This window comes from Camelus bactrianus, chromosome 12 (genome assembly GCF_048773025.1).
Source record: "Camelus bactrianus isolate YW-2024 breed Bactrian camel chromosome 12, ASM4877302v1, whole genome shotgun sequence".
NCBI classification, from domain to species: Eukaryota; Metazoa; Chordata; class Mammalia; order Artiodactyla; family Camelidae; genus Camelus; species Camelus bactrianus.
The window spans coordinates 48,944,429-48,958,667 of NC_133550.1; the positions used below are offsets into that span (position 1 = coordinate 48,944,429).

General features: G+C 33.5%; 1 protein-coding gene across 2 annotated transcripts in view; it reads left to right on the forward strand.

Annotated features, from left to right (window-relative positions):
- The window catches only part of PPFIA2 (PTPRF interacting protein alpha 2), a 389,231-nt gene that overhangs the window by 67,389 nt on the left and 307,603 nt on the right, over window positions 1-14,239 (forward strand). For both annotated transcript variants that reach the window (XM_010958810.3, XM_045519411.2), the window contains exon 3: window positions 5,600-5,653. In XM_010958810.3, coding sequence (XP_010957112.2) covers window positions 5,600-5,653 — 54 coding nt within the window. The remainder of the gene's footprint in view (window positions 1-5,599; window positions 5,654-14,239) is intronic.

The following is a 14,239-nucleotide window of genomic DNA, read 5'->3' on the forward strand; positions in this document are numbered from 1 at the left end:
TAATACATCCAAGTGGAGGTGTGAGTAGGCAGTGTGAATCTCAGAAGATAAGAGGAATTCAGAATTCATTACCATACATGGTGTTTAAAGCCATGGTATTACATAAAATCATATAGAAGGTGAAACTCAATGAAAACTAAGGGAAGAAGTGTTTTAGGAAGGATGGAGTGGTTAACTGCGTCGAATGTGCCTTAGAATAGAGGTCAATAAAAGTGATGATGGAACATTGACAATTGATTCAGCCAATTAGACGTCATTGGCAACCTTTTTAAGAGAGAGAGCAATGATAGAGTGAGGACGAAAGCCTGGATCAAGAGGGAATAGAACACAAAGGACATTAGGGGGGAATTTTTCCATAAAAGGGATGAGAGAAATGCTTAATTTTGATATTTTTAATATATGAATTTTGTAAACTTCTCTACAAATAAAAAATATCCCACCATATGTTTTTAAAGAAACGAGTTTTAAATACAATCATTTAATTTAAATGGTTGATATTTTACTCTTTTATATTAATTTCCCTGTAGTAATATATTTTTGATTGATTGTTTAGCACATGAAAATGCTCTCTATATTGAAATATAATCACTTTCCTCCAAAAAATTTCCAAAATAGTCCCAAATTATAAATATGCATAAATCAAATTTTAAAATACTCATAGCTGGTAATAATATTGTAATGCATTAAGTATTTTCATATTATATAAAGTGACTTTTTTAAAGAGTAATACTTGAAAACTTGATGTTAACTGTAAATGCAACTATTAGTTTTAAGATGTCCTGGGTCTTACAGCAAGTGCAATGTTAGGTTCCACTGACTTTTAGAATTTTATGTCCTTCATTTTTAGTATATTTGATACCCAAACTGTCTTAACATCTTTTCCTTGACCATAACTGGCTGATTCTACTCTTTAAGGACAAAAATAAGGATCCAGCGATAGCGCTGAGTGAAACCTCAAATCCCAATGCCCTCTTTTTTCCCACCTCCACACAGAGGAAGTAGAACTTACAACATCTGAACTTAATGTCTTACACGGAAAACCACATGATTAATCCCTATAGCTCCATCATTCAAATTGTCTGTCAAATGAAAAATAGGTCAACTTTTAGAGCATGGAGAGGGGGTGTAGTTGGGCAGCAAACAGCATCAGTGCAGCACAATGTGGAGTTCATTTTATACCAGAGCTGAGTTGATACTGATACCCATGCTCCAGGTTGCCCTCATATCTCACTCTGCTTAGAGCTCTGGCACTGATTGCTTCTCTCCATCTGTGATTCTACATTCCCAAGTCTTAAGTCTTCTGATTCACAGGTCAGCCTTGGATTACCAGGTTTCCATCTCAGGTGCAGTGTTCCCCCATATTAAAAGAGATTGATGCTACACAGCTTGTGTCAAGGACTGGCTAATAATCCTATTCAGATATTTGACACCTTGGAGAAGGAAATGAAACTTTCATTACCTGAATTTCCTTTTTAAGAAATGAAGTTGATTACATAATTAATAGATTCCAGTTTATTTGGTTCTATGTAGGTAATATCCGCCCATATAAAAGAGGCCGTGTAATGCTGATATTAAGCAGCAAGTCTTCCCTGAGCAGCAGCGTGTGGGCAGGTGCCAGATTGGCTTGTCACAAGTCCGTAGATTTGATTAGGAAGGAGACATTAAGTCCAAGTGGATTTAAAGAGTATATTACATGTACAGCATAAACAGAGTCACATGGTGTCAGCTCTTCTAGAAGGGCCAGGGCTAGGGTGAGACAAGTAAGGTGCTTAGGACACAAAGTTTAAGGAGTCGTTCAAGTTCAGGATTGTATGAATGCCAGCCTTGTTTTTGCAGGTGTCTAAGAATAAGATGCCTAAGGTATAAAATTTAAGGAGGCACTCACTCTTAGGATCATGTGAGGGCAGGATCAGTACTTGTATGACCCTCAGAATGAGTGCCTCCTTAAGTTTTACACCCTAGTCACATTGCTTCTCTAAGTCTAGTCCTGGCCCTGGTCCCTAGTCCCACAGGACAACACTGAATTGGATGAGCCAGATGACAGACAATAAGAGTGGTGGGCTGCTCTGTTGGGGAGGAGCTCATTCCATACCATCTTAACAGTTTTATATCCTGCTGGTGGATCTGAAGTGGGGAGAGAGAAGTGTAAAGTTTTATGCCTCGTTGGTGCAAGGGAGAATGAGAAAACAGCTATGTGGAAGCTCTTCATAAGACTTGCCTACCTTGTCATGTTCCTAGGAGGCTGACAAAACATTCCACCAAGACCTGAGCCAGCCTTCAGTTTAGCTATGCCTACATGGCCATGTGGATATGTGCAAGGTCACCAGGATGCCAGGGTGTAGCTGCTCCTCTACAACTGGTATTAAAAACATAGCTTTGCAGATAGATAGATAGATAGATAGATAGATAGATAGATAGATAGATAGATAGATAGATAGATAGATAGATATTGTGCCCCCCCTACTTAATAGCTATATGATATTGGGTAAGTTATGTAGACCTTTTAACCTGTTAAGTGAGAAAAGAAATAGCTACTTTATAAGGTTGTTATAACTACCTTATAAAACTGTCTATAATGTATATAAAGTATTTAAAGAGTGCCTACGTGTAGTAAATGTTCAGTAAGTAGTAATTATTGTATTAGCTTTTAAATCTAAATGAACATGTTGTATAACATACTTTTTAAAAATTCCATAACCTAGTAAAACATCAGATTTTATTTTAGATGTTTTAATCAAATAAATGATACTATTACAATACTAAGTTTAAAAACTGTATAGGATATCCATGTTTTTACTTTTTAGTGTCTCCCTTTTTGTTACCTATATAAAAAGACATTTAAATAACAAGGTAGAAACACTTGTCAAAGATTTCAGTTATATTTCATAGATAAAATATTCAACAATCTTCAAAAAGATTGACTCACTTTTAACAATTTTCAGAGTTTCTGAAGGGATTTATTTCACCTATTAATTTTACAGCATAAATGAATTCATGCTCATTCACATCTGAAAATTTCTTTTTTGCATCAAGTGATAGATAAGCGGTGTTTAACTTGGCATCTGTCCAAGTAGGACACACTCTCTCAACTTACATTCAAAATAGAACATAAACTCAAAAAATTGTTTTTAATTAAAAGAATAAACAGAATAAAATAATACATCTGTATTCTCTTTAGAGCCCAGTTCATAATTTCTTTAATTCAACATGTTAAAAACCATAAATACCAATGCCTTTTCCATTCATCTTCTGAATTCTATTGTTCCTTTATTCTTCTCAAGACCATGACTATCATGAAAAGCTTAAACTTTTAAAATCTGAGCTTTGGCCCAACTTTTCTGTGATGGCAAGAAATCGTCATGGTAGAATTTTAATAAGATGACAAAATGCATCAACCAAACTGCTAAGTTTTTCCCTCTGAATTTTCTCTATAATCTCTGATAATATCATGAGTTTCTATTGTTAATAGAATTTCTATGCCTTTGTATGAAGAACAAAATGTATTAACTCAAAATGTACTAAACACCTTTTCTTTCCATTTAAAATGTACTTGGAAGAAAACTTTCATATAAATAGGATTTTTGTCTCAGTCATAACAGGAGTGTTATCAAATAGTGCAAAGGGCTGTGTGTTTTATTTTCTGTGCATCTAATACTTTAGCCATGTTATTACCAAATCTTGTCAGTTCATTCCATGAAATTCTAAAATAAATTTTTAAATTGTATTTTATCTTTGGATTCAAAAGTAATACTAATTTTTTGCCAATTTACAAATACGTTTCAGGCTTAATTTTATTATATATGGACATAACTTATTTAGATTACTTAATAGAAATGTTAAAGAACATGTAAGATCAAATGATTTAGGTGGGTTGATTGTTTATGGTATGCATGGTGTTGGAATAAAAAATTTCAACAGGATGGGAGGGAGGGCCTTTCAAAAACAGACTTAGAGACATGTTAATTAGGATTTTTGAATGTTTGAGAGCCAGAAACTTCAAGTTGGAGGCAGGAAGAACATCTAGTTTCAAACATTGCTCAAATGATAGTGTCAAGGACTTAAGACTACCATTATATCTTCTAGAATCTATATTGCCTTAATTCTCTGGCAGGCTCATAAAACATTTGAAGCAATTTTTATGTTTCTTTTGGAGCTAGAATTGGGGGGAGGGAGGAAGTTCCTCAAAGGGATGCTGGATAGGGAAAATATTATATACAGTATATCCATTATGGAAAAGACAACTTAATTTTCTTGGCAAGCATTCCATGTGATTGTCTTATTAATTATGGTCCTTAATAAATGCATGTATCATCACCCATTGAGTACCTGTTCAAAGTCAGCTTCTTCAGGTGGACACTTTCACTACACTATCCCTTTCTTTTTCACTGCCCTACCTTTACTGTCCTTCATATGCTCATTTCAGCCCCACATTTATCGTTAAGATTCCCCATTTTGAGATACCAGAGAATAACGATGTAATTAAGTCCCAACTGAATCAGTGCATGAGTCTTCTTAATGATATCCAGGTGTTGGCTGATTCTCTGATCATAGATATTTAAATTTCTTTTCCTTCTATCTTTGCTCAATCATCTTTCTTTCATCGTTGATTTCTTGCTGCAACTGTATTTTCCCAGGTTCCTCAACTCTATTCTTTCAGCTAGATGCAAACAGATAAGTGACCAGGGTCACAAGAAAGAAACTTTTTAGCAAAAAAAGTGTAACTTCTCAATGTAGCCTCAAACTGTTATTCAGCTACCTATGAGCAGTTTTTGTTTTTGCTTTTGTTTTGATCTGGGGAGAGTGGGGATGTTTTAAAAATTAAAACAATTGCCAACATTAAAAATCTGGAATTCTAGCTTCTTTTGAAAAAGTCATATGATTAGTAACCCTGAAATCAAAACCCTACAACTGATAAGGCTGAGTTGTAGTTTTCCCTATAAACAGGCACTTTGCTCTCCAGTTTGTCACAGCATCACCCATTTCTCCATTTATGATACTTTTGTCTTCTCCATTTATGATACCTTTGTCTATTATAGTCATTACTCAGGATAATCTACTGTGGTTGCTGACTCAAGACTAGAAATCAATCCTTGTAAAAGAATAGCTAATCTACCCATATCTGTTTTATGTTTTTATCTTCCATGTATAGTAATAGAATTGCTATAGATAATTAGAATTTTTTGTAGGTTAAACATTTTCCATGGGTTTAATATTTTTGCAAATAATATGTTAAATTGCAGTTTTGTTATTTTTTTTTTTCCTGTTCTGCCCTCACTTCAGCTCCTTAGAGAACGAAACATCTGCTTTCCCACATAGAGCCATTTTCTTTGTATATTTCAAGAATAATTAGTGTGTGTTTTTAAAATTTATACATTGTACAGAGTTGGAGAAACTATCTAGATTTTTTTATGCAGCTATTTGTATAGCATTATAGTGTGCAAAATTGTCTCAAAACAAAACAAAATGAAACAGAGCAAAACAAAACAAATGTAGCTGAGTGCCCTAACTTTGAAGCTAAAGAAAATAAAACACTGTGGGACTGGGAAATTCTCCATGCTGTTGAGTAGCATTTTACAATCAACACCTCTCCCCTTTTCAGGATATCGAATCCCTAACAGGAGGGCTGACTGGTTCTAAGGGGGCTGATCCACCGGTAAGTTAGATTCTTCATTAAATTTAACTATTGATGAGTTAAATTATGTGCATACCAGATCATTAGACAGTTACTTGTATACAATTTGTCATACAGGTAACTTTTGGAAATAGTTTCTTTCAAAACTTTGTAGCTATTGCAGTAACTAATACAAAAATGTGAACTTGCTTTAAGCTGTCATTTGATGTTTTAAAAAGTTTTAATAAGTCATAAAATTCATTTCCATATATTGACTCTAACAATAAAAATAAAAGCTTCATTAGAGTATGTACGTACCTTATGTCCTACTGATGTACTACACCAAAAGTTAAAACCTTTTGGAACTTGAGAGTTTAACACTTTAAGTATGTGTAAGATTTTGGTTGGAATATATTTTCTAGTTACTGACAAAAATTATTTTATCAGCCCATTTTTTCACAGTATTGATTCTTGGTATTGCTGTTTCTTCCATGCTTTACCCAGGAAACATCTAGAAAATTAGAGAAAATGCTCTAAAATTTTAAAAGATTATCATTTTTAAGCTATAACAAGATTGATGGTCTAGTGTTGGCATCTTTGTCCTTTTCGTGATGTCTGATTTCAAAAAACATTGAATAAATTAAGATTCCTGCGATTTCATGCTTGAGGCTCAAACATGAGTTCATGGTGTATATTAAAGTAATAAGATTCAATTTATTTCAACAAATAGTCAATGCATAAAATTTTGTCACTGTTTGCTTTGTACTTAGCGCTGTGAGGTTTAGTGTGGAACACGCAGAACCCTGTGTTATCAATTTTTTAGCTATACTTCATCCGGGTATCGAGGTGAAGTACATACTTAGATTAAAATATTGGTGAGATGTTAAAAAGATAACCTTCAATTGTAGCTCTTTCTCTCCTGTCTCATTCTCGTGTGTCTCATGATTCTGTTTAGTCTTCATCAAATTGCTCCTAAACTAGGTGAAACAACACATTTTAGTCCTTTCCCTTCCCTTTATTTTCATTGTCTGAATTTATGCAGGAAAAAAAATGTGTTGTCCTCAGATAGCCGCTTTTATTTAGTCCCAGAACCTATTACATTGCAACATAAGACAAGATGAAATGTCAGTCAGTCCAGCAAGTATACTGTGACAGGATTTATGACCAGCTTATATGTAGGGTGGTGTAGGTGACTGCTTTTGTGATGTCATTTCACCCTGCTGCCTTGCACTGTGTTTGTGCATAGCATTCAGCTTTTATTAGAAGAATAAAACTGTTTCCTTCAAAATACCTCCCTCACTATTTACTAATTCCTGAAAAAATTCTACAGTCAGAGATGTTTGTTTTAAGAGGATTTGTCCCTTGTTCAAAACAAAACACCTCTCTTCTGCAAGTGGACATAAAACTCTTGCCCATTGTTTACCTGTTAAAATAAATTAACAATAAAGGATATGGTAGTGTTTATCATATCCTTTCAAGAAGGCATGTTTCTAAACATGGAAGATTAAGTCAGCATAAAGCCTAGTTATTGAAAGAAACCCCTTGCAGGGGTAAAAGGTCACTGAAAGGATAGAGGTTGTCCTGAAGGCAATCTTAGTCAACTTCATTCCCAAGACCTATAAGTGTGTTTATGTGTCTGTATTTTTATACTACATATATGTGGTTTTTTTCTTTAGATATAATTTCTAATGTTGTGAAGATAAAATTTCTGTTTTGGCCATCCCCTACCATGATGATGGGTATTTTATACTGCTGTCTACATTTTCCTGTTTCAGTGGTTGTGCATTTGTTTTATAACTTTTTGTAAAGTGAAAGACATCATGCAAATGTCAGAGTACATAAGAGCTTAGAAAATCTGGGGTGTTAACAGGACACATGTATTTAGTGTCTCCCATTGTTAAAGAGCTATCAACAGCATATTACTGAGAGCTATGTAATAAAACCACTGTTTAGCCCCCCATAAAGCTTATAAGGTAGTCACAGTATGAAGGTGAAATGGTAGTAGTATCTGGAGTTGCTTCAGTCACTTAAGAATAAGACTGAATGAAGCTTTTATTTTTGCCCCCAAATTAGAAAACTGAAAGTCAGAGTAAATTATGTATAACTTAAGTCCATTTGAGGTTTCATATTATTTTTCCTTTCTTTGAAAAAGATATTTATAATAGATTATCTAAATACAGTTATTCATTATCCATTTCTAAAGTTATATATTTTATATAAATGTTTATAATTACTAAACCCATTCTGTGATGAAATTTTCATTGGTAGGATATTCAAGGTCCTATAATTTTCACTCATTGAACAGAATCTATAAAGTGTTGAGTGAATGGTCTCTCACAAGGAGGTATAGCTATGGAGTAATTTCTTTACCCATATAATAGAAATATCACATATATCTTTAAATATAAATGGTATATTTAAAACTTGAAATTTTTTCTGTGGACAGATATAAATATTTCTGAAGCATTAAAAAAAGTGAATTTTACATTTTTTTTAAATAGCAAGCATGTATAAAAAGTTGTGTCAAATTTGCAAATGTCATTATAAATTTGCAAATTTGCATGTCTGGTAATAAATTTGAACTCATGAATATAGTCTGCATTAATATTTTTAACAATAAATGTTAAGTAGGTTTTTTGAAAATTTAGGTAGTCTCAGTTTTAATGCTAATAATGAAAGAGAGAATCACTCATTAATTATATTCAGGGGCCATTCAAGAAGTTTTATAATCGCTTTCTTCTGAAAAGAATTTCAGACACTATGTTTTTAAATTCATAAACTGGAAATCAGTCACTGCTGTAAATAGAACTTACAGGTTTTTCTAAATCACATAGTTATCTTAGAAAATAAACTCTTCTATCATTGAGAAAAATATTGCCTGTTATGTTAACTTAAAATCATCTTTGAAAAATTATATGAAAGATATTCTACATTCTGCATTTATTTTTCATTCACAAAAACTGGATCACAGATTAAGCTCCAGTCTAAAAACATAGCATATATTTACATATAAAATAAAGGGAAAGAAAGATAATTAAACTCTAAAGGGTAAAATATAATTATTAAGTTAAATAGTGCTTTTTAATACACCATTTTGTCATAGTGTATTAACTTTAAAATATTAACATTATTAAAATATCAAAACCTTGTGAAATGTAAGATATCAGGGGTGTCCCAGGTTATCACATTGTCAGGCCATCAGGCCAGCCTTAGGAAGACCAAGGTAAGGTCTAAGTAACTCAGCTTCTGATGGCCAAGCAGATTTTGGATACTGAAAAACAGGTATAAAACATGAAAAGTTATACTGCTATACCAGCTAAACTGGTATCTAGAGAGCTGTGGATATGCAGGTCTGTGCAGAACCAGAAGTGTGATAGATCATGTCCTGTCTTGAGCCCATGAGCCAGTGTCATAGAGGTGTTGGCCAACCCTTGGCCTGGAGCCAGGATTTGTCTCAGACTGTTAGCTAGGTCTAAGTCTGCTGGCGGGATTTAGTAGCATAGCTTGGCCACAAAAGTTAAGTTTAGTGACACAGACCCAAGCAGACTAATGTGCACAAGGAGGGGAGTTTCCCTTTGTATTGGTTTAAGAAAGTTTCTGGTTATTTATAAACTAGCTATTCACTGTCTTACTATTTCTGATTCTTTTTAAGGGTGAATATAGACAAAATCTATTAAGGAGTTATGTGGGACAAACTCTAGACTATATGAAACAAATTTCTGAACACATTGGTCAAATGTCAGAGTGTCCTGATATTTCAGAGTGCTGTTATCAGTGTTTGAATTCAGTCCACCTCATTGCCTCATCCAGAACTTAGAGCAAAAATGCCACTGGGCCTATTCAGTTCCTCTCTTGTTTTTCTTTGTTTGTTACCTCAGAGTAATAAGATAAATTTGGTTCCTACACATCTTAGCATTTTGATTATTCTAAGTTTCCTTTATTCAAATGATAATGGTTCTCCTCATTTCTAGAGTGTGGTGAATAAGTGAACACCAATTTAGTCCGTATCCTTGGGCTTGACGTGCACACTGTCCTGAACATTCTCCAGCTCTATTAATTTTTTCCCCACTGAGGAAACAGAATTGTACATTCCGTATTTTTGTACTTTCTGTTCTCATTTTAATGGTCTTCCTGATGGTTCTTAGCAAGTCGAGTAAACACTCCACAGAATTTAAAACAAATTCAATTTCCTGAGAGTGCTGTTTAGACCAGGTTATATATTTTTCAAATTGTGAACAGCATGAAAAAGTCGAAGTCTCCAAAACTGATTTTAATTTGCTTATTCAAAAAAGATCAATGTTCTACACACTTGCTTCAAAAGATAAGGGGATTAAAAAAATGTGAATCTGAAATGTTATCTAATTTAATCTCTTTCAACCTGACTGTCATATTGCTGTATCACTTGCTTTCATTCTCCAATTTGTTTAGTCAGAATTCAGTATTATGTTTGAGTGTACACTATGTGCTACACATTTAGTTAGGTTTTGGAAATACAGTGGTAAACAATTCAGTTTCTCCTTTCAGAATATAGTGGAGTAGACAGGTTGGTAAAAAGTAATTACAGTATAATGTAAGCACAGGATGAGATGAAAGAGAGAAGGTCACATAACCCAACTGGTGAGAACGGAAAGAGTCTGGAGGATCAAAGAAGGCAAATAAAATAAATTAATGTCTAGTTGTAGGATGAGTTGAAGTTTGTCAGCTGAGGAAGGTGAAGTCTGGCATCTTAAACAAGGAAATAGTGTATGCATAAGTCAAAAAATGAGAAAATAACTCAGAGTGGCTAGAGGATGGAAAGTAGCAGTGAGATAGAGAAAAAAAGGTTAAACCAGAGGAAGAGATAAGAAATTTCATAGAAAAAAAAATTGTGATGTATACTAAAGACCGTGAGGATCCATCAAAGTCTTTAAAAAGGAGAGTCATTTAATCTGCCCTGTCCTTTAGAGACATTTTCCTGGCTCTATGGACGAGTGATTGAGGTAAAAGTCCAAGCAGGGAAACCAGTGAAAAGGACTCTTGTAGTCATCCAAAGGAGAGGTGATGAAAATAATGATGGTGACCTTTTTTTTTTTTTTCCCCCAGTCCCACTGCGTTATAAAATTCATTGAGGTAGTATTTTAGCAGAAAGTCAACATTGTATTTTGAGTAAAACATTAAATTTTTAGTATGAGCCTATCAAGTGACAGTGAAAATGGAGAGGAATGGACTGATTCATGAGCAATACACAAGAATAGGGGGTTATTTGGAGGAAGGAGAATGAGACTTATTTAAAAACTCAAGGCTGATTTTTGAACTTTCTAGTTTGGCAACTGAGTAATGAATAATGAATGAATGAAGAAGAAGAATTTTAATAATAATTTTAATAGGTCTTCAGGTGGAACAAATTGAAGCTTTCAATAAATAAGAGAGTAAAGGATGTGAAATGGAACTTCCATTGCTGATTCAAAATTTTACTTAGAGCCTCAAAGCTTGGTACCATTGATGATAAGCATCACCTCTACCTTCTGAGCAGGAGTGCTAGACATACCACAGATTTACGAATTAACAATGAGAGTAGTATCAGTCCTGCTGCTATGAATCACCACCTTGAGCCTCTCTCAGTGAAGATCAGAAAGGGCTCATTGGCAGAGTTTCAGCTGGTAGAGAGTGGTGCAGTAAAAAAACCTTACGCTTCTCCTAAGTCAGATGAGGGTGGACCCAAAGCAGTGACTCATAGAAGAAGGCAGTGGTATCCCCAGTGTTTGGGTATTTATTCAGCAGGTCTGTCAGTGGGTGATTCCATGAAATATATGTAAGACTAGGGGAGAAAGAAATTAATGTGTATCCCTTCGAGTCTGGGGATGCACATAACAGCTGAATCAGATGTTTGCTTCCTATATGCCAGTGTGGGTAGGGGATAGGGAAGAAAGGACTCAACAACTTCATTTTAATCAATTAATTGATTAATTTTTTAACTTGTCAAAATAGGTACTTAAAATATTGGTGCCATAAATAAGTAACCAAAATAATGAAAGATGGTTTATATGCAGGGATTTTTATCATGAAAGACATGTAATGCTTAGCACATATGATACCAAAAGATTTCCACGTTAGGTTATTTCCTATTCATTAATGCATTACTGATTAGAACTATTTAAGCATCTATATTTCAACATAAACTACTGAATTAGAGGGCACATTCCAAATATGGCTTCCTACATTCAAAAATTTAAATTATGTTAAACATGAAAGTGAGCAAAGAGATATAAATTATAAACTAACATCTGAAGGTTGGGTTTAGAATAACACTGAATATGGAAGCATTTTTGAGATTTCTCAGTATATTGTTTCACTCGTGATCAATGTGATAGGAAATATTTTAGAAATGATTCACCAGTATAGGTGAATTATTTGGGAAGCTGAGAGTAATAACTCCTTGTTAGGAATAGAGTATTACTTGTTACTTATTGTCAGTTTTTAATCAAACTATAAGAATAAAGGTACTTGAAAGTTTTTGAGGGAAAATCATTATGTTAATTAAAAAATGCATAATAAGCAAAATAAATTAGGAACTTGCATTATTGCAAAGATATATTATTTTTGTTAATAATGATAATACTATTTTGAACTATATATTAATATATACTGTTTTCAGATCATATAAAGTTTAATATGTTATTTTAACTATCTTTGCTCCTCAAAATCCCTATTATAATTTTGTCCTAAATAGTAATATAATTTCAACTACAGACATTGTACATATTTGTATTTTGTTCTTTTTTCCCACCTTCTTTTCTATTTCTGTTCATTTTTATTATACATGAATTTGCTTATTTGTGTATATATATGTGTATTTATATATAGCATATATAAGCACATTTAAGGATAAAACATATATGTAATTATTTTATGTATATTTACATATACATTTCATCCTACAAAAAGTAAGGCAGATTTATTTAGTTTCTTCAACAAACAAGAGGCTGGTTTCTAATTAGACTGTTCATATCCAACATAATAAAGTGGACTATTTTTATTCTTGATCAAAGATGCTTATAATTTAGGATGTCTATCTGAAAAAACAGATGGATGAATACAGCTTTGTACATATAATTGCTCATTAAAATGTCAAAAATATAAAGTAAGAATAAAGGTTTATTTAAGAAACATATTTGTAATGCCTATGATGTTCATAGTGCTATTCTGGATACCCTAGCAAAAAATGAAAGACATAAATTCAGTGCTATAGATTTTTATACTCTAACTGGCTAGCATTTGTTTCTTCTAAAATATGATTGATAAGTGCAAAAAATGGGTATATAAATACATAATTACATATGTATTATATGGTAATAACTATAGTAAGTGTGTTTGAAGGGATTTGAATTTATTTGGGGGGAAGACTTGTTTTGAAAGGTGAATGTTGAACCAGGTCTTCAAGATCTAACTTGCATTAAATTAGAGCCTTTATTCTGGATGGGAAGAAATCAAGGGTCTTTCCTTACCTTGTATCCAAAAGTATTTCAATTCTATCAATTTTAGCAACTGGTAAAACTGGCTGCTGCAACTTAAAGTACATCAGTTGAAATTTAATTGCTGAAGTTATTTAGAATATAAAATTAAATCTAGTTTGAGGATATCTGTTTAAAAAGTAAAGGTGGGTTATTTCTTTCTAAAACCCCAGAAACTCTCCATGTGCCTGTGGAGCTTAACAGCTAGACACCTGTGCAGCCTTATTGAGATTAGGCTATGGGCCAGTGCTTATTTGGCTATTCCAGAAAACAGTCATGACTGCACCCAGTGGGCCCTCAAAGAAGGAGGGTCTGATGGCCCATTCCCACATAGCCTGAGGTAGCAGGACTTGCACAGATCTAAGGCTGCTGCCGCTGCTTTTCCTGAGATCCCAATGAGGTGATGCTCTACCTCCTTTGGCGAAATGAGGAAGAAGCTAGTGTTCTGAAGATTTGCCCCTTTCTACCATTGGTATTCATCAAAGTGTGACTGGGTAAGACACTGCAAACTTTTGTGGATTGGGATCCTCCTCTTCTTCCTCTTTGGGCTTCCAGAGAAATCAACATTAGGGCTTACTTTCCTCTAGCCCTACCTAAGAATGAGTTTCTCTGTGAAGGAACACATGTATCTGGAAGGTAAACAATTTTCTCTAGCTAATTCTCTGAAACGAGATTGTCTTTTTCAAATGCACACTCAGGGAAACATGAATCCTCAAAATGTAAATGCTGAAATTACATGCATATTCTGTTTTTCACTTAGCATTAATTATGACCACTACAGGCACTTTAAAAAGCAATCTGATTTTATATTCATAATAAAGTTGAGATTATGCAGAATTTTTACTTTCAGTTAGAATCTATGTTGTTTCAAGAATACCACATAGCAAGAATATGCCTTAAAGATTTTATGATATGCTATTAAATTATTTTTCAAAAGATATTTGAAGCTATTGAAGCATATTTATAATGTTATAATTGTTATAGGAAAAGTGGAACAGTTACAATATTAAAATTTTAATATTTCACCAAAAGCATTCATCAAGCTTGAAAGCTGCAAAATCATCTTCTGGCTATATAACACATTCTCTAGGTATTCTTATTCTTATATTTTATAACTAGGAACCATTTATACTTTTAT